The sequence below is a fragment of the Puntigrus tetrazona genome, chromosome 7, assembly GCF_018831695.1.
Source record: "Puntigrus tetrazona isolate hp1 chromosome 7, ASM1883169v1, whole genome shotgun sequence".
Classification (NCBI taxonomy): domain Eukaryota; kingdom Metazoa; phylum Chordata; class Actinopteri; order Cypriniformes; family Cyprinidae; genus Puntigrus; species Puntigrus tetrazona.
This window is the reverse complement of record NC_056705.1, coordinates 9294189-9312332: the sequence shown is the minus strand read 5'-3', so window position 1 is coordinate 9312332 and position 18144 is coordinate 9294189. Positions and strand designations below refer to the sequence as shown.

General features: G+C 39.2%; 2 protein-coding genes across 5 annotated transcripts in view; one reads left to right on the top strand and one right to left on the bottom strand.

Annotated features, from left to right (window-relative positions):
• The first annotated feature begins 652 nt into the window (after window positions 1-652).
• Window positions 653-5100, top strand: stard5 (StAR-related lipid transfer (START) domain containing 5). Its single transcript, XM_043243979.1, has 6 exons — window positions 653-1165; window positions 1248-1297; window positions 2380-2512; window positions 2824-2941; window positions 3013-3106; window positions 3239-5100. Exons 1-6 carry the CDS (start codon window positions 1076-1078, stop codon window positions 3381-3383), a joined length of 630 nt encoding a protein of 209 aa, XP_043099914.1. The 5' UTR covers window positions 653-1075; the 3' UTR covers window positions 3384-5100.
• A 493-nt stretch (window positions 5101-5593) lies between these two features.
• Window positions 5594-18144, bottom strand: part of il16 (interleukin 16) — a 32516-nt gene continuing 19965 nt past the window's right edge. For 2 of the 4 annotated variants that reach the window (XM_043243972.1, XM_043243974.1), the window contains 10 exons: window positions 17643-17742; window positions 15995-16494; window positions 14859-14915; window positions 14462-14558; window positions 12846-14076; window positions 11238-11424; window positions 9413-9514; window positions 8226-8460; window positions 7680-7808; window positions 5594-7198 (listed from right to left, as the gene is read on the bottom strand). In XM_043243972.1, the coding sequence (XP_043099907.1) occupies window positions 7038-7198; window positions 7680-7808; window positions 8226-8460; window positions 9413-9514; window positions 11238-11424; window positions 12846-14076; window positions 14462-14558; window positions 14859-14915; window positions 15995-16494; window positions 17643-17742 (2799 nt within the window). In that variant the 3' untranslated portion in view covers window positions 5594-7037. The remainder of the gene's footprint in view (window positions 7199-7679; window positions 7809-8225; window positions 8461-9412; window positions 9515-11237; window positions 11425-12845; window positions 14077-14461; window positions 14559-14858; window positions 14916-15994; window positions 16495-17642; window positions 17743-18144) is intronic. The other 2 variants (XM_043243973.1, XM_043243976.1) reach the window with 2 other exon arrangements.

Genomic DNA, 18144 nt, shown 5'->3' with positions numbered 1-18144 from the left:
GATTAACAGGTTAATGGCTACTCCCGAAATTATTGCAATTATTGATCGCACTGCGATGTATTGACGGTTAAAATCGCGAAAAGCGCTACGAAAGTCTCGTTTTGAATCAAATGATTCGCGAAATACGCTTTGAAAACCCATTCGAATCAAACGATTCGCGATTTTGCGGCGTAAGAGTTTAACTGACTTCTAAGTTTCAAAAAGCTTTTTCATATTTTTTTTCGTCGCATTAAAAACATTCAAAAGGTTTAAAAGTTTTCAAAAGTACCCCCCCACCCGCCTCAGTTTTTTTTATTTTTTTATTTTATTTTCTCAGATTACATTTTGGATATATAGTTTTGCGAAAATTATACCTCAACAACACAGTAAAACTAATCAAAAACCACTAGCCTATTTATTATACAGAAAAAAAAGCAAAAAAAAAAAAAAAAAAAAAGAGAGCATCTGCTCAAACCAAAACTTATTAAAATTGCCCCATCTAAACGTGATATAAAAAAAGATTAACTAATTAATATTTAAATAATGCGCCCGTGTGTTTATTTAACAATACACACGACAATGGGGGCGAGAAATGTAGCTGCTGTAAAGCAGGAGCGACCCAGAAAACTCAAATACCCAGAATGCAGCATTCCTCTGACGACCTACCGACTAAGGAAGTGGCCTTTTACTGATTTTTTTTTTTATTCTGAAGATTTTGTGGCGTTAGACGGGTTAATGGCCTCTTATTGTTTTGATCGCGCATGTTCAATTGCATCGTTGCGTTTATCTTTATTGAACTGTGTGGATTATTATCCGTCGCAGCCGGTCAGTCACGATGACAGTCACTGTGTAACTAATGAATGAACCGAAAACATCTGACCTATTACACCCGAAACTGGCATATTCAACTGTAGCCACTGTTGCTGTATGGAAATCGGACCTACTTGAGCAAAGATCCCGGAGCAATCGAGGGTAAATGGTTTAATTTGGCGCTATTTAGCAGATCGCCACGCGATACAACGCTTCGAATGCATGCGCTGCCAAGAGGACGAGCGACCTAAAAGTAACCTAAAAAATAAAAAGCCTCTCCATCGTCATGGATTATGCGCACACGGCCAGATCAGTGGAGGAGCGTCTCTCGAGCTACAGAAAAGACGAGTCCGGGTGGAAAACGTGCAAGAAAACTGTAAGTGTTCGGCGGAACCGGGTCGTTTTCGCCGTGTTTTGCAGTGGTCGGTCTGTTAACAAACGCTGCGTTTTATTTGCAGAACGACGTCGTGGTGCACTGGAGACCCTCTTGTGAATTCCAGGGATACGTGTAAGCATACATTTGTAAATTACTCCGCGATCCTGAATTTTGTCCGCGTGACGTCATATGTGCCGACTTCTCTCGTGCAGGTGTTTTATAAATACTTTAGTTGCTCAAACTCCTGTCATGCGCTCATTACGTCGGACATTACTCGGTGCACATCCGTCTCCGCGCTGTCAGGGCATGGAAGAAAAGAAAAAATAAATGCATTGCTTTAGTTTACGCTTAGACCTGAATACGCCGTCGGCGTGATCTCCAGCTCAGTCTCCGGTTAGGGCCGGGCTTGAGTGCTTGCGTTTGTAGAAAATAAAACGCTTGTTAAACTGAGAAGACCTAAAGTTTTGATCACAGACGTCATATTTTGCGTGATGTACTGAAAAATGATAGTTTTGAAATATGTGCTGTGTTTCTGGCGTACATGGATGCTGCTTTTGTTGTGGAAACTGATAGAAAATAACTAATAAAAATATTAAAATTAAAAAAATAAAATAAATATATATATATATATATATATATATATATATATATATATATATATATATATATAATAAGAATGTTAATGTTAAAATGTTTTACAGAATTAAAAATAAAATAAACATTAAAAATCAATATATATGTGTGTGTGTATGTATGTATGTGTGTGTATATATATATATATATATATAAGAATGTGAAAATGTTTTACAGATTAAAAAAATATATATATATATATATATATATATATATATATATATATATATATATATATATATATATATACACACACACACACATATACATAATTAATTTTTATTTATTTTTTTGCTTCAAGCTTTTCATCTTTTCAGAAAACGTCCCTTCTGAGATTAAACACAAAATGTACGTTTGCATATGTACGTTTTAAAGACAAATGTGTTTATATAAAATAAAGGTGAGAACCCCGCAGCACCGCTTAATAAACATCATATACACACTATTGTGTTTACATTCACTCCATTTATATTCACCTTATAATCTGCATGCGCTGTGGACCTCGTGCGCAAACAAACATCACATTAACCTTTGTCCCGTACGCGTGAGCGCTGACCGTGTGTTCTTTGGCTTTTTTTCAGGTATAAAGGCGAGGGCATCGTCAATGGCAGTCCAGAGAAAGTGTGGGACTGCTTGAAACCTGAAATCAACGGGCCGCGCGTGAAATGGGACGCTAACATAAAAAAGTTTGAGCTGCTTGAGCTGGTGTCTTCGGTAAGATCATTGTCGAGCTAAATCATCCCTCCTTCACGTAAAACGCTGTTTTATTTCAGGCGCTCTTGTAGCTCCGTCGTTGGCCGACATCCTGAAAAGTGACCAAGTAACGCCCAAAAGCCTCGCTCGCTCAACCAATAGCCTCAACCGACCCTCAATGCCAGACTTGGAGAAGTATCCGAGATACCTGTTTGAAAGCCGTAAACGTTGAATAATTCACAAAACCCCCGATTTCCATTGAGATGCATTTATCGCGTCGATGCAACCGGACTCATATTTCGATGTCTCTCCTTTTTTTTCCCGCTCCGCAGGATGTTTCGATCTGTCGGACGGTCACGCCTTCGGCCGCCATGGGCATCATATCGCCTCGGGATTTCGTCGATGTCATCTCCGTCAAACGCTTCGAGGACGGCACGGTTTCGTCAAACGGTACCTCTCTCGTTTGCTTCGGCTCTCAATCTCGGTCGTCGCGAATAAACGTCACTGTTATCGTTTTGCAGCTACCAACGTGAGCCACCCGAACTGTCCTCCTCAACCCGGCTACGTCAGAGGCTTCAATCATCCGTGCGGATGCTTCTGCGTTCCCGTTCCTGGGTGAGTTTCTCCGTGTAATTCAGACGCCAGGCAGCAGATGGTGGCAAAAAACTACATTTCCCATGTCTGATTTGTCTCGGCCGCGCGCGTTGGTTCATCAGTATCGCCTTCGCTTTCTTCTTCTCTCTGCAGGGAACCGGGCAAAACGCAGCTGTTCAGCTTTTTCCAGACCGACCTCGGAGGTTTGCTTCCCCGTTCGGTCGTCGACTCGTTTTTCCCCGCTAGCATGGTGGAGTTTTACAGCAACCTGACCAAAGCCGTAAAATCGTTGAAATAGCACTTTATAGATAGCACTGTCCCCTCCCACTTTTAATCTTACATGTGATTGGTTTAAGGATTCGACGCGTTTAATCAAGCCGTAGTGGAAAGTGAATTTGCTTTTAGATTCGTTCCTGATTCTTCCGGTAGCTACACACGCGCACAGACCGTTTTATACAGAGTCGTGTTATTTCACAAAAACGATGAACCGTTGCACAGAAGAAAAATACGTTTATGCATTTGGCAGGGGTTTCTGCAGAAGTTAGACTTAATTTAGTAATTAAGTTTATTCAAGTCATTTAGTGTTGCATGCACTGCAATGTAATGGTATTTTTGACTCGATATTTCGGCGGATCAAATATCTGAACTTCCTTAATCAAGATACATTTACTTGAGAGGAAAAAATGCACAAAATTAAGAATCTACGCTTGAAACGAAAACCTATATTTGCCAGTGGAGGCTCTTTTTTTTTGACAGATATTTGTTCTCATTTTATTCCGTATTTTTTTTACGCTTAGAAGAGGAAGAAGATCTGTTTTTTTTAACAATTATTTCCATGTTCTTGGTTGGGAGCGGAGATATTAAAGCCATAAGCAATTTTTAGTAAAATATATCGTATTTGTGGGACGTTTGAAACTGTTGCCAATACAACCCATTGCCTGCTCTCGAGACACGCACGTTCAGAGAACATATTCACGTTTCGCGCGGTCTTCACTGTTTCGTACGTTTTCTTTACAATCGCCCTCAAAGCGTCTTCATGAAAACCTGCAGAAACCCTGTTTTATCCAAAGGGACTGACTGAAGTGCACTCGAACGACGTTTTATCTTTCGTGGGACCTGAACGCACGACGTAAGAGTTGCTGGCAATCGCGCTCTTTCCATCATGTTTTTAAAACGTAACTCAGCAGTGTGATTCCCATGATGTAGCACAACAGATATGGGTTATTTCCATTCATATAGGGCATTGTATAAAATTTTTTACAGCTGTATTTTAAAAGGTAGTGAGCTGCATTTGCCGTCTGGAGCCGCGGGTCCCTACATAGGCAGCGCAAATAATGCTCCTCAAAAAGGGAGGGACTCAACTCACGATTGATTTAAAGAGTTCTTCATAAAACAAGTCACCATTTTAAATCTTAGAAGGCAACACGGAGTGCATGTTTGATGTCTGGCCTAAATAGTTAGTTTTTTTTCAATCGAGTTTTATATTAATAAGCCGTTTTTAGAATTTCGTTTACGTATACGAAACTTTCCGTAAGCGTTTCTGCATTTGAATTAGCGACGTCTTTTAAATGGCTTCGGCGAACCGGTGTTTACCGACAGATACCTATCTGCAGACCAGTTTGAAGAAGCGCATTTGCTGCTGTTCTCGGTTAACACAACCGAGGTTACGTACTGTATTTATGAGGCCGACGGAAAAAGAGGCCAGTACGATCGTGACCGAATTGCGACGAGAGATACGAGATGTAATGATAAAAGAGCATAAACCAGCATAAAGCACGGGACGGCCAATCAAAAGCATCCTTAGTTGTTAAGACGAATGGGAAGCTTAATAGAACAGAGTGGAAACATGATTAAAGAATCGTAGAAATTCAGATTTTGGCGGGATTTGAGGGAGTGAATTAAACAAAAAAATTGAAAGAAATCGCCTGAAACATTTCAAATCGATATTAGATATGGTATATTTTGCATGCACGAATTAAAAGGGAGCGCGCTTTTTTTTTTTTTATTATTTACAATTTTCACAAAAAAACATTTCCTGGTTAGTTTCTTCATAGACGTGGTAGAAATGAATCCCATTTTGGCCTTCTGTCTCTGCTCGTAATCCGTCGTAAGCGCACATGGACAAAGGGACTGTTTAATACCGACCTCAGAGAGAACCCGGCGTGTTGCGTGACTTTTTTGATCTCTTTATTAGCGTTTGCCGGTTTGTGTCTAGCTTGCACGATCGTCCTCCCGACGCGCGTCTCGACCAATAGGTACTTTGTATTTTTATGCCTGTATGCCGTCGGTTACATTTACTGTGAACGCATGCTCATGGCCTGGAGATTTGTATTATTTTTATGTACTGTAAACGAGCGGTTCAGGATTATTTTTGGAGTCTAGACTTCACGTTGCAAGGAGTGCGTGCTTGCCTTCAGTAGTATTGTGCAAAAGTCCTCTGTATACTTTAATAATACACACGGATTTACATTCCAAAAGCAGCGTATACAGTTTGTCAGTTTTGTCAAATGTGTGTGTGTGTGTGTGTGTGTGTGTGTGTGTGTGTGTGTGTGTGTGATTATTCCAGATTTTGAATTTTCTTGAAGTCAACATGAAATGTCAACCACAGGTCATTTTATTTCTGTAAAATGACGCATTTAGAACAAACATTGCTTTGCACTCGTTTTGATTGCATCGCGGAGAGTGGGCGGTGCTAATCAGAACGGAGGCGGATGATTGGCTGGGAGAAGTGGAGCGGTACGAGGCCTTCGTGACGGACCTAGAAATGTGGATTGAATTCGAGTCATTTCGTGTCGACTTCAAATGCGTTTTAGTCTGTTTTTGCTCAATGCGGTTTATTATATGTCCACCTGCCACTGACTGGGACATCTGTGTACTGTCTGTTAATACTTAAAAGAAGCGAAAACAAAAGAAACTGCACTTTGTAAAACCCACTGTATGATTCTCCTTTTCAGATATTAAAAATGATCAGCGACCATAATTATAATTTGCATTTTACTTTATTTCAGCATTACAAACCTTAACGGGTAAAACATGTAAAATTTCTTCTGACACACTTTCAATATATTAAGGCCTTTCTTTTCTTTTCAAGGGGGAAAAAAATAACAAGACCAGAATACTAGAGGCACAGTATTTTTTATTTAATTTTTTTTTTTTAACTGTGAAAGGTGTATTCTGTTAGATATTTCTGAAAAAAATCTAAGGAATATATATATATATTTATTTTATTTTTTTCTGCCTTTGATGAAAAACTAGAGCAATGTACTGTTAGGGAGAGCATTTGACATTAAAAAAAAAATTTAAATATTCTATTTCTAATCCCCTGAAAACTGCCACAAGTGCTTCATGACATTCTGCTTTGGTGAAATGGTGTAGAAATATATCCGAAACTATTTACAGGCTTGTGCAAATCATTGCATCAAAACAGGCAGATTTGAAAAGTATCTCTTTTTTTTTTTTTTTTTTTTTTATGAATCCCTGATTGCGACGGTAAAACATCATCACACCAGCACAGCGATGGGCTATAAAACTCTGCTCAGAAAAACAAGCTTTCCTGATCATGTAGCACCACGACATGCAGCGATGCACGTCATGCACGTCATATAGGAGACCAAAGTCGTACTGTCAAAATGCATTAATGGCGAAATGGAGCGATCGAGGAAACCGAATGATCCCAGCAGGGTTCCCCCAGTCACGGAAAACCTGGAAATATCGGGGGCCGCAAAACGTGAAGCGGGAAACCTAACAGTCATGTAAACGTTTCAAGTGTTTATAGGAACTCTAAAACGCTTAATTAAATAGAAAAAGTTTGTCTTGATTGCATTAAGAAAAATGAAAATGTTACGGGAACCCGACTTTTAAGTAATTTTTTTTTAGTCGTTTCCCCAATGCTTGAAATGAAGTTTTGCATAATTTGGCTTCAGTCCTGTATTGTCTTCTGAGTGGAGTCTCTCTAATCGCATTTTTTTCTCTTAATGAGGAGTGTGAACGGCCCGTCGTTGAGGCCTTTAATGAGTGTCCAGGCCTCAAAGCGCGTGAGACCCTGCAGAGACGAGTCCTGTATCTGCAGTACCTCGTCACCGGACTTCAGCCCCTTTTGCTCAGCGTCACTCCCTGCCAGAGAAAACACAGTATATATTATATCATCCGTGTTACGTTCTAATTTGCAAGCTTGCGTGTGATCTGCATAACTTTACAAAAGATTTATGTAGGACTGATTTATTTAACAAGACGGTACTCTTAAGGAGCAATTGAGCATTACGTCGCTTGCTCGCCAATAGATCCTCTACAGTGAATGGGTGCCGTCAGTATGAGAATCCAACGGCTGATAAATATTGTCAAGTGAAAAAATGCATGTCCATCAAGACATGTTTAAACCGTTGCAAACATCGTTTGCTGTTTGGACTCTGACGGCACCCATTCGCTGCGGAGGATTCCTTTGGTGAGCAAGTCATGCAACGCTACATTTCTCCAAATCTGTATCGAGGAAGAAACCAACTCACACCTTGGATGACCTGAGGGTATGAAGGCTTTGAGCAAATGTTCATTTCTGGGTGAATCGTTCGTTTAAGGTTCGGTTGTTCGGTGGTCTCACCTGTAAATGTTCTGTTGACAGTTAGTGGTCTGTCGCCGTTAATGGAGCCTTTTCCTCCCTCAAGACTAAATCCAACTCCACCTGCGTTTTTCTCCAGCTCCATTGTTACAACTTCACCTCCATCGTCCCCTAAGAGTCATTTTTGGACACCATAGAATGAATTAAGGCATATTTTGCAGGAATCATTAATAATGCATCCAGATATACCATAAAACCCGGTGAAATGTGATCCTGGAAACCGTTAAAAGACTAAATCCATAATGGCAGCACAAGAAGTTTGGCTTTAAGCATTGCGAAACACTAATCTTCCATCCAAGTTATCTAAAACTACAATTATCTCAGCCATTCCCGCTAAAGTTGTGCGTGAACGGATGACGTGTCAGATTTGGATAGAATTGGTCCATCTGTGAAACACGAATTCCCCCCAGTTCAAATAGAGCTATTTATTACACAACACGCAGCTCTGTATTTCTTTTCGTGCCCTTTTAAACACTGACATTAAACGTTAATGTCATTTCTGTGCTGACGTCAGTAATGTTGGCCCACCTGTGACGCTGCTCTCTGGCCCGCTGCTGCAGCTGGGCTCGTTAGCGTTAGCTGGGTCTTTGTTTTTGGACACCACGATCACCGCCTGCTTCATGGTGCGGGCCTGCCTGAGAATCGCCGTGGCGTCGCTGTGCGTGACGTTTTTTAGCGTTTGCCCGTTAATGGACAGCACCTCGTCTCCTCTTTCTATGGTGCCCTCCTGAGCAGCCAGACCGCTTGGAAACACCCTGTGAACCTGAAGGTACATGATACAGTAAAAGAAACATATTTAGTAAACAATAAAACAGCTGGAGGTGTGTAGCTGTATCCCATAATGTAAAAAATTTAGGGTAGTGTGTTTTAATTTTTTAATTTTATTTTTTTTAAAGAAGCCTCTTATACCTATTGATGAAAATACAGTAAAAATACAGTAATATTGTGAAATATTTTACAACTGTTTTCTGTTTGAATATATTTTAATATGTAATTAATTTCTGCAATGCAAAGTAGAATTTTAAGCATTATTATGCTTCAGTGTCACGATTCTTCAGAATTCATAATATGCTGATTTGCTCATTTATTAAAACTATCACTATTTTTGTGGAAACCGTGATAAAAAATTTTCAGCATTCTTCAATAAAGAGCAGTATTTTTTTTAAATAGATATCTTTTGTAACATTATTAATGTATTTACTGTCACCTGATCAAGTATTTTCTATTTTTAAAAAATCATAAAAATGTAACCCCAAAGGTTTTAACAGTAGTTTTGAAATTAAAATTTGTCATCATTTACTTATGTCCATGTCATCCTAATATCCAATTCTTTTTCATATTATGAAAGAAATAGACCACAATTTCAGCTGTTTGTGTACTAATTTCCTAAGATTTTAGTACTCCCTCCACTAAAAATCATGCCTTCTGCCATAGATTTCACATTTATCGTAGAAAACCCATTTGAAAAAGTTACGATTATTGTCAGTGACGTCAAACCTGGTCCAAAGGATCGTTTTTAATTTATTACACTCACAAATGAGAGATTTGCAGTTTTAGACGTTCTGCCTGAGATCTTGCGTTGTGTTTCTGGGAAGCAGGAAAACAATACTGATCTAATACAGATGATGACCAAACTGAAGAGGCTGTGTCCTGTTGACAGGTGAAGTAGATGAGCTGTGGTGTGTGGTTTATGGAGATACAGAGACGTCACTCACCGTAGTTGCTTTGTTCTCCAGATCGATACCGCCGGCGATGCTGAAACCCAAGCCAGCTCCTTCTTCTTTATGTAGAATCACAACGTGGATGTCTTCCAGTTGCTAATGGACATTAAGAAATCCGAATTAGGCATATTTTGTGGTTCAAAGCCCCTCAGTATCTGTGGTTGTACTGTAAACGGAACTGCATTTAGCAAAGCTGTTATTCTAGAACATTCCGAAGAACAATCTGTATTTGTGAACACGGGTTTATCGCTTTGTAAAGAACAGCTGCCACATTGATGATTTCCAGACGGGCTGGATCCTGTTCCCACTCCATTACGTCATGCAGTTTTGAGAGAAATATAGAGATACTGCCTTCCTTAGTGTTAAAAAAGGCACTTAATAATCGTCGATAACTTATTTTGTCAAAATCTGGCACTTGTCTAATTATGATTTATAGATTATTTGGGTGTAAATATACATTTCTTAACAGAAGTTTGCTCAACTACAAATTTTGATTTTTAAGGCATATCTACTGAATTTGTCTTGGGACCAAAATTGTGCATTTTCTGAAAAACTTGCTTCATTGAGTGCGTTTTGAAATCTAACCTATTATGTGCATGCAGAAATAATGATTTATATTTATATTGACCTAAAGTTTTATAATACTGCATATTCAAACATACTGCTCATTTCATATAACCTTTTGTTATATTATTTCTAAGAACTATCAAAGTCTTTTGAACATCAAACTAAATTTGATTTGCTTTTAACATTTCTTTCCATTCCTGTTTTAAAATTATTAATACAAATTATATTGAGTGACTTGAAGGTCTTATGCTAGTGGTTAGATTTAAACATATACACTCTTAAAAATAAAGGTGCCATAGAAGAAACTTTGTCTAAATGGTTCCACAAAGAACCTTTAACATCTGTAAAAACCTTCGGCCTCACAAAAGGTTTGAGACGAAAGAATGTTCTTCAGATAACAAAAAACATAAGAAATATGGTTCTTTAAAGAATCTTTGACTGAGTGTTTATTTGAGGAACCAAAAATAGTTATTCTATGGCATTGCTTTGAAGAACCTTTTAAGCATCTTTATTTTTAAGTGACTGCCCCATTTAAATCATCTTCTGGCACGCCATGCTAAACCCCCTTAAAAATGACTAAGAAACTGTATAGAAGATGTTACGTTACAAAAACACGATCTTGTCCATTTAAAATAAACTATGGAAAATCCAACAAAAGCGTAATTAGCTAACTAGGCTAATGCAGCAAACCACTCTAAGATTACTTTTACAGTTCCAACAGAACCAACAGAAAAGCTGGCATGGCCTCAAGAAATTTCTTCAAAATAGTAACATTTCCTCTTTTTCTGCATTTTGCTCCTACAGCACAAAACACATAATTTCTATGGGTATGTACATAGTGCTCATAACTTCATTAATCTGAAGGAATATAGACAGCTTTGTTTAACTGAAGACAGAAAATGTGGTATAGGGAACAGTCATAAATGCAATAAAATGCACCCAAGAGGGACATTGCAACACTGCCATGGTCAGGAAGTCGCACTCTTGACCTAGAGAAGCACGCCTTTATATATTTTTTTTCAACTCAAGTGCGTTTCAGAATGCAGCAGCACATAAAAGAAAGCTCATTGACCTTTAAGAGCACCTCAAATATACCGTTTTGTTACAGAGAACCAATTGTTCCTCTGTCACACTTCTCATACATATTCAGGCTTGGGGAGTAGGATGTGGAAGTAATCAACGACAGACAATAGCCAACAGCGTGCACTTTGTTGTATCGGCTCTATGATTATCAAAGCAGAGCTAAACCCACCCTTAGCGTGTCTTCATCCAGATCCTTGACTTCCTGGATCATCTGCTGAATCTCCTGTGGCGGAAGGGCTGAGAGCATAGATTGGGCACAGACATCTGTGGCTGAAGTGGGCAGTCGTTCAGGTTTCCATTCTTCCTTTTCGCACTCCTCCCCTCTCTCTATGGTACGCTCTCTCAGTTTAGCCAAGCTGTAGACCAGATATGAGTTAGCTCGATTGAAAGTGCCTTTGACCAGGGGTAGCCTAAAGACTACCATCCTGCAGAGTTTGGCTAACGCACCTGAACCAGCTAACCAAGGTGTTCAAGATTCATTGTAATTTATACATTGAATCAAAATATGCATTGTTGGGGGAATCACTGCCCCTGCAACCCTTCAATCTCTATTTGGTACACTGCCAAGATAACATTGGTTCTAGAGCAGGAGTGTCCAATCCTGACCCTGGATGTCCTACCTGTTTCCAATACTTTCTAGTAAAAGAACATAGCTTGTTGAGCTCTGTCAGGTGGATTTATGTTTGGTTGAATTTAAACTCAACATGACAGTGGCCATCCAAGCAGGATTTTTACAATTTAGGCCCGGGACACATCGGACCGATTTTAAATCTAAAGAAGACTACAAACTTGAAGAGATAGTTCACACAAAAGTGAAAAACCTGTCTCCTATTTATTCACCCAAACCTGTAAGACATCTGTTCATCTTCAGAACACAAATTAAGATATTTTTGATGAAATTCGAGAACTTTCGGACCCTGCAAAGACAGCAAAACAACGCTGCACCTTGTTTACATCAGAAGATGATGCATGCTGTATATACAACAATCTTCATTAAAGAACAGTTTCAGCTGATGTTTAACCTTATCTTCCAAACATTATCTATCATTTTCACAGTGAGATGAGATCTCATAAAGACTTGTGAAATCAAGCATAACTTGGGAATTAAAACAACAAATGAAGGACAATCAGCATCATCAACTGGTTCTCCTTGCATTTGTTGTAAATAAAAACAAAGGAGAATAAAATAATATGAGTGATCTTCTTGGATGACACCACACAACTGAAGATTTTTTGGACCAAAACAATTGCACAATTGTTGTGGCATGGCAAAGAGGACTTAAAATCAAGTTTTAAATGTGCGGCCGGCCTTAGACTTCTTCAAACTATAAGCAAATTTTACATTATGCTTGCACACATTGTGGCCAAATTAATCATATCTCATCACACATACTACTTCAGCTCAAACACTCATTACAGGAAGTTTTTTTTTTTTTTCCTAACAGTGATAAGTACTAGTACTGTATGAGAGCTTGCAAGACATTAGTGTGAAATGCTCTGTTGTTTGTGACTAACTCAAAAGAGCTGCATTTCCGCTTCTTGTTTCATTTAAAACAGATTCTCAAATGATTCAAACCTCTGCAATGCCTTTATCATGAAGCCAGTTCTCAACATAAAAGAAGCTGACATTGTTGGCTCCAGTCCCTGCAAGTGATCGTATCCTATCCCGTCAGCCAACACAACACTACAGTGTAATTATACCCCAAACGCTTTCATCTTCCAAGCGCTTTTGTCCTGCATTGTTTTCAGAGATAATATGCTTGGATAAGTCGCCTACCTTACAGAGAAGCCCTTTTCGTTGTTTTCTAGCACTGCTGAAGATGAGGCCTTTTCACCAGCAGAGTCTTCCTCTATTGAGTCATGAAGAGGGGATCCTGGTGGGGCGCCCCAGGGGTTCCCAAACCTAATGCAAGGGGACTGCGGCAGGGATTGCATGGATCGCATCAGAGCATTGGATACTTGGTTGCTGAAGGACAAGATGATCCCCAGGCTCTCCCCGTCCAAGCCGCTTGAGCTGGGGGCATCTGAAGAGGGACTGAGAGGAAGACTTCGTGTCCTCAAGCTCACTGCATGAGTTCCTGCATCTTCAGTTTTTTCTGTAGGACCCTCCTTTGAGCTGCTCGATCTCCTCGGGACGTGGCTTAAAGGAGGCAAATCCTCTTCAGAAGGTGTGGGCTCCTGCTCAGTCTCAGCAGCAGGTGGAAGCTCTTGTGTGGAGTCAAGAGCAGGTTCCTCAACAGGGATCGGCTTACAGGGCTCTGAATCATGAGAAGTTGATTGATTTTCTTCCTCTGCCGTGGAATGACAGGGCTCCGAAATAATATTTGAAACGAGGGGCACTGGTTCTTGATTTTCTTCTTCTGGGGGCTGGGTGGTGGCTGAAATTGTCGGTGTGGACTGGCAGTCATCATTATTGTGCAAGTTGCTTGTGGTAACTTTAGTTCTCCCTGCATTGCTGTAGTCTACAGATGAGGTTTTAGTCGTCTTCTCCACTGGAGGAAGAGATGCAGTTGGGGCCAGTCTCCTGCTTGGCCTTTCGGCTCCATCAGGACTTGAGAAAGTCTCAAAAGAGCTGATCTTCTGCCTGATTGACAAATTGGCTCCTGATGAAGCAGCCCTCAGACTAATCCCAAAGGTCCTTCCAGTATCGTGGCTCCTGTTATCCGGATGCTTCAAAGCTTCTGTTATCGGTTTCCCAGACTTAATGCTTTTAATGCTCTGACGTGCCCATGCAGGCTTTGGAGCCACCGGGGGGCCTTTTTTTCCATTGGGAGGTTGATCGGATTTGGAGTCTGAGGTGGTGTTTGTGGTGTCAAGGGCTGTGCCATTAACCTCACTATCTCCATTTTGGTCACTCATGGTTTTGAAAAAGTAATACTGGTTCTCCGGGCTCTCTGTAAGCTTTACCCAGGGGTCAAGTGGTTGATCTGTACTGAACTCCAAACGAGCCTGACGTCTCAGACCGACACGCTTACTCAGACTACACACGTTAGATGGGGACTCTGGACCTGTAACATAATAGCGTCCTTTTAATTTCCTTTTAATAAGCTGTTGAACACAGAGGTGCAAAGTGAGAACTGACTCACGTGCTGTCTTACATCCAATATTTGTAACAATTGTTTTATTTTCATTCAAAAATAGAATATGATATGAATCTATCATATATGAAAATATTATAAGTGTTACAAATATATTTTTTTAGAAAACCTTGCTATACAGGAACTTACTGTTATCAGCTGAATCAGGAAATGAAAAGTCTCAGCATACATGTTTTGATCTTGCTCAGAATAGTAAATATCTAAATCTAAGTTATGCCACCTACACGACATATGTCTCTCTTTTTGTCATGTAATAGGATTAACCAGTAGTAGGTATACTTTTAGTTTAACATACCGCTGTGATGTCGGTCCCCTCTGTGTGTTGAGTCACTTTTAGTCTCAGAGATACAGGCAGATGCTTTAGTTCCGACTTCTGCGCATTCAACCACTTCCTGTCACAAAAACAGGAAATGGTTAGTTGAGTTTGAGTCTTACAAAAAAAAATCGAAAAGGTGTAGAAATGCATAATTTCTTCATGCAACACTGTTGCACACAGAAAAACAGGCACACACAAACACTCTAGAGCCATGCCTCATGCCAAACACTCAAGCATTTCAATACCCGAATCACACATATGATGCACTATTGTGCAAAAAATGTTTGTATAAAGTGCACACAGATTCATAAAAAAAATTGTCATCAAACACTGACATCAAAACGTCCAGAAAGAAGTAGCATGAAATTCTACGTACATTCTTAAACAGAAGCCTTGAGATCTTTCTCAAAGCCCTGTATAGACTGCAGAAAAACTAGATGCATGTGGAGAAACAATAAAAGATTTGAGTAAGGCACGAAAACCGTAGTCACTGTAAAATGAGTGTTAATTTTAGTTGAAATTTAGGAAATAGAAATTGGCATAAAAGTAATGCATTTGTAAAGATTAGTTTTTTTCACTTTAATCAGCTTTCTGTTTTCACTAATTGCTTTCAATGATCCTGTGGTGTGACGAAAGAGGCTGTTCATATATTCACTGTAGTCTGACCAGCTGAATATTGCTTAGTTTTTATTTGGTTTACCCCTTTTATTTGGTGCACTATTGTTTGTAATATAACCCAAACTAAATTATTGAATAAAGCATTGTGTGAGACTGATGCACGTTTAAAAACGAAAAAACGTCTCTTTCACTTCTTGTCGGGGTCCTGGTTAGCCATTCATTAAAGCAAGAGATGGCCAGATTTAGAGTCACTGAATTCACCAAATATTCAAGTAATGGAGTTACTTGATTTTTTATTTCTTTCTTTATGTTTAAAAAAATAGACAATGGCAATATATTTAGTTTGCACACTGTTAAATTTGACACCTTTCAGTTTTTCACAGATCATGATGAAGACAGTCGTCCTGTTGAACAATTTCCTCATTTTATCGGAAATTGCATAAAAAAAAAAAAGACTATTTGCACACACTGTTTTATGTTTATGTACTTTTATACTTGCTGTCCAGTCAGATGCATTCGAAAATCCATTCAGAAAATATAAGGAAAAAAATGAATTCCCCTTTTTCTTTTGAGAAGCACAGCTGCTCACTTGTGCTTATCTCATGCAAAAACTGTGTAAAAAAATGCCAATTGTTTATTGACTTACTCAACTACCATTTATGGGCAATGCATCAGTCTTACAGTGAAAACCACTCAAAACAGTCTCTTTGACTTGAGCAAAAAATCTGTAAATTTAAACCTGCATATAATTAATTGACTGCGCATAACCTCGCTGACATGATATGCATTGCTGTGCAAATCTGCACAAGGAAAATGAAACAAAGACATAATCGTTTTCAATTGAGCCAAAAACGGCCCCTGAATATTCTTTCTTTAATAAAAAACCAGCCCTACCTGGCAGTTGCTTTGAGAAGGCAGCAGATCTTCCTCTTTCACTGGTGAACCTCGACTAGAGCCGCTCGAATCAGTCAGCGCTTCCTGACTGCTGACTTCCTGTCGTCTGCAGTACCTCCGTGCCTGGTTTGCTGCTCCTTGCGTTGAGCTCCTCACTACACCGGCAGGCACATCTAATGTTTGCTGCCCAGTGAAATTCATCGGACACTTATAGGGAATGTTATAGTCGTCGTCCGTGAACGAGGCCGGAGAGAGTGTGTTATTAAGTGAAGTTTGACTGTTGGTTGTTAAAGAGACGTCCATGCTCTGCACTCTGGTGACGTGCTGGGGTTCGAGGAAGGACTGAGTGGTGGTGCTGGCCGGTATACAGCGCTGGCTGTAGGCGCCCTCGCTACACGATCGCATCATGGGTTTCTGTGCTCGTCTGCAGGTGGTGCTCCGGTCCAGACAGCGCGTACACTTCTGTCTGCTGTGAGAACAGGCGTCCGCTCTCCTCAGACCTGAGATCACACGCAGACATCACCTTCATCTGAGCTCATGTCTCCCACACTTTCTGACCGTTGAACTTCCATGACAACTAAACGAGTTCATGATTCGTATTTTGGTATCACTTGTTAACTATTAACTACAAATTTAACCCTCAATAAAATCCTAATTTGCTGCTTATTAGTAGTTAGCAAGGTAGTTGTTAAGATCAGGTAGAATAAGGCATTAATATGTGCTTAATTAGCACTCATAAATCGTTAATATTCTAGTAATATGCGAGCAACTAATAGGTGCAACGATACTTACTGAAACTGAAATGTACATCATTGCATTACATTATTATTTTTAATGTGTATATATATATATATATATATATATATATATATATATATATATATATATATATACATACAGTATATACATATATATATATATATATATATATATATATATATATATATATATATATATATATATATATATGTATGTATGTGTGTGTGTATAAATTGTACTATATTATACAATGTATATTATTCATAATAAGTATTTTTTTAATCTATGGAAATCAGAAAATGTAAAAAATAATAATAATAAATCATACATTTGCAGGTTTCCCGTGACTGTAGGAACACTGTAAATCATGTTGAACATGATCCGAACCCTGTCTCAGGTGAGCAATTTTATTATTACTAATCGTTTTGCCTTTTTTTAAGGTCCTTGCACAAAAACTACAACATTTTACAATTTTCGGAAAGTGTGCACAACCCTTTAGTCCAAGTCACGGGCCTCGGGTTTCCGCTTGTAAATAAAGCACAACTTTACACCTAAAACAGCGTTCAGCTTGGCCTGTTTCACACATGCACATTAAATCTGACTGAATCTAAACACAACCACGAATCGGACGCAGCTGTGGTCCTCGCAATGTTAATTAAATTTCCTGATAACGTCGATCCACTTCCTGTTGCAATTTTATGGCCGTTAATAAAAGAAGCGCACAATGTGGTAACCTCGAAATCGCTTTACTTGCCGTATAGAGCTGCAGTTACGGTTGCAATTACGCTGCAAGATTACTTAAAAACCGAAAATGCGGGATGCATCAAACAGGATTTGGAAATGACCGTCACAAGCTGATTTCAGAGCAAACCAAAGATCAATAACTCACTGCTGTTACATCCGTCCATACTCCACTGACTCCTGTCTCTCCTCAGTCTGCTGTGCTCCACTGCCTGAGCGATGGCTTCATTCAGCTGCTGCTCAGAAACCTTCGAACGCACGCAAGTTTATATTTTAGCACTCTCTGACAACTTAAATCTAGCTATGAACAGTGTTGGGGAAAGTTACTTTTAAAAGTAATGCGTTACGATATTGCGTTGCTCCCTTAAAAAAAAGTTACCTAGTTAAAAATAATGCATTATGTTACTTTTGCGTTACTTTTTCATTGCTTTTAAAATACGAGCAGGGCTTGATTGTTCGTTTTTTTAATATTAGAACCTTTTACACGTATCAAACATCAAAGAGTGTAATGGATAAACCTGAAATAAATTCACGTCTGTCAGTAGAATAGAGAAGAAGAACGTTCAATGCTACTCGGCAATTAAAAAAACAATAAAGCACAATTGTTGGTTCATCTAAAGCAGTGGTTCCCAACCGGTGTGCCGCGGCAC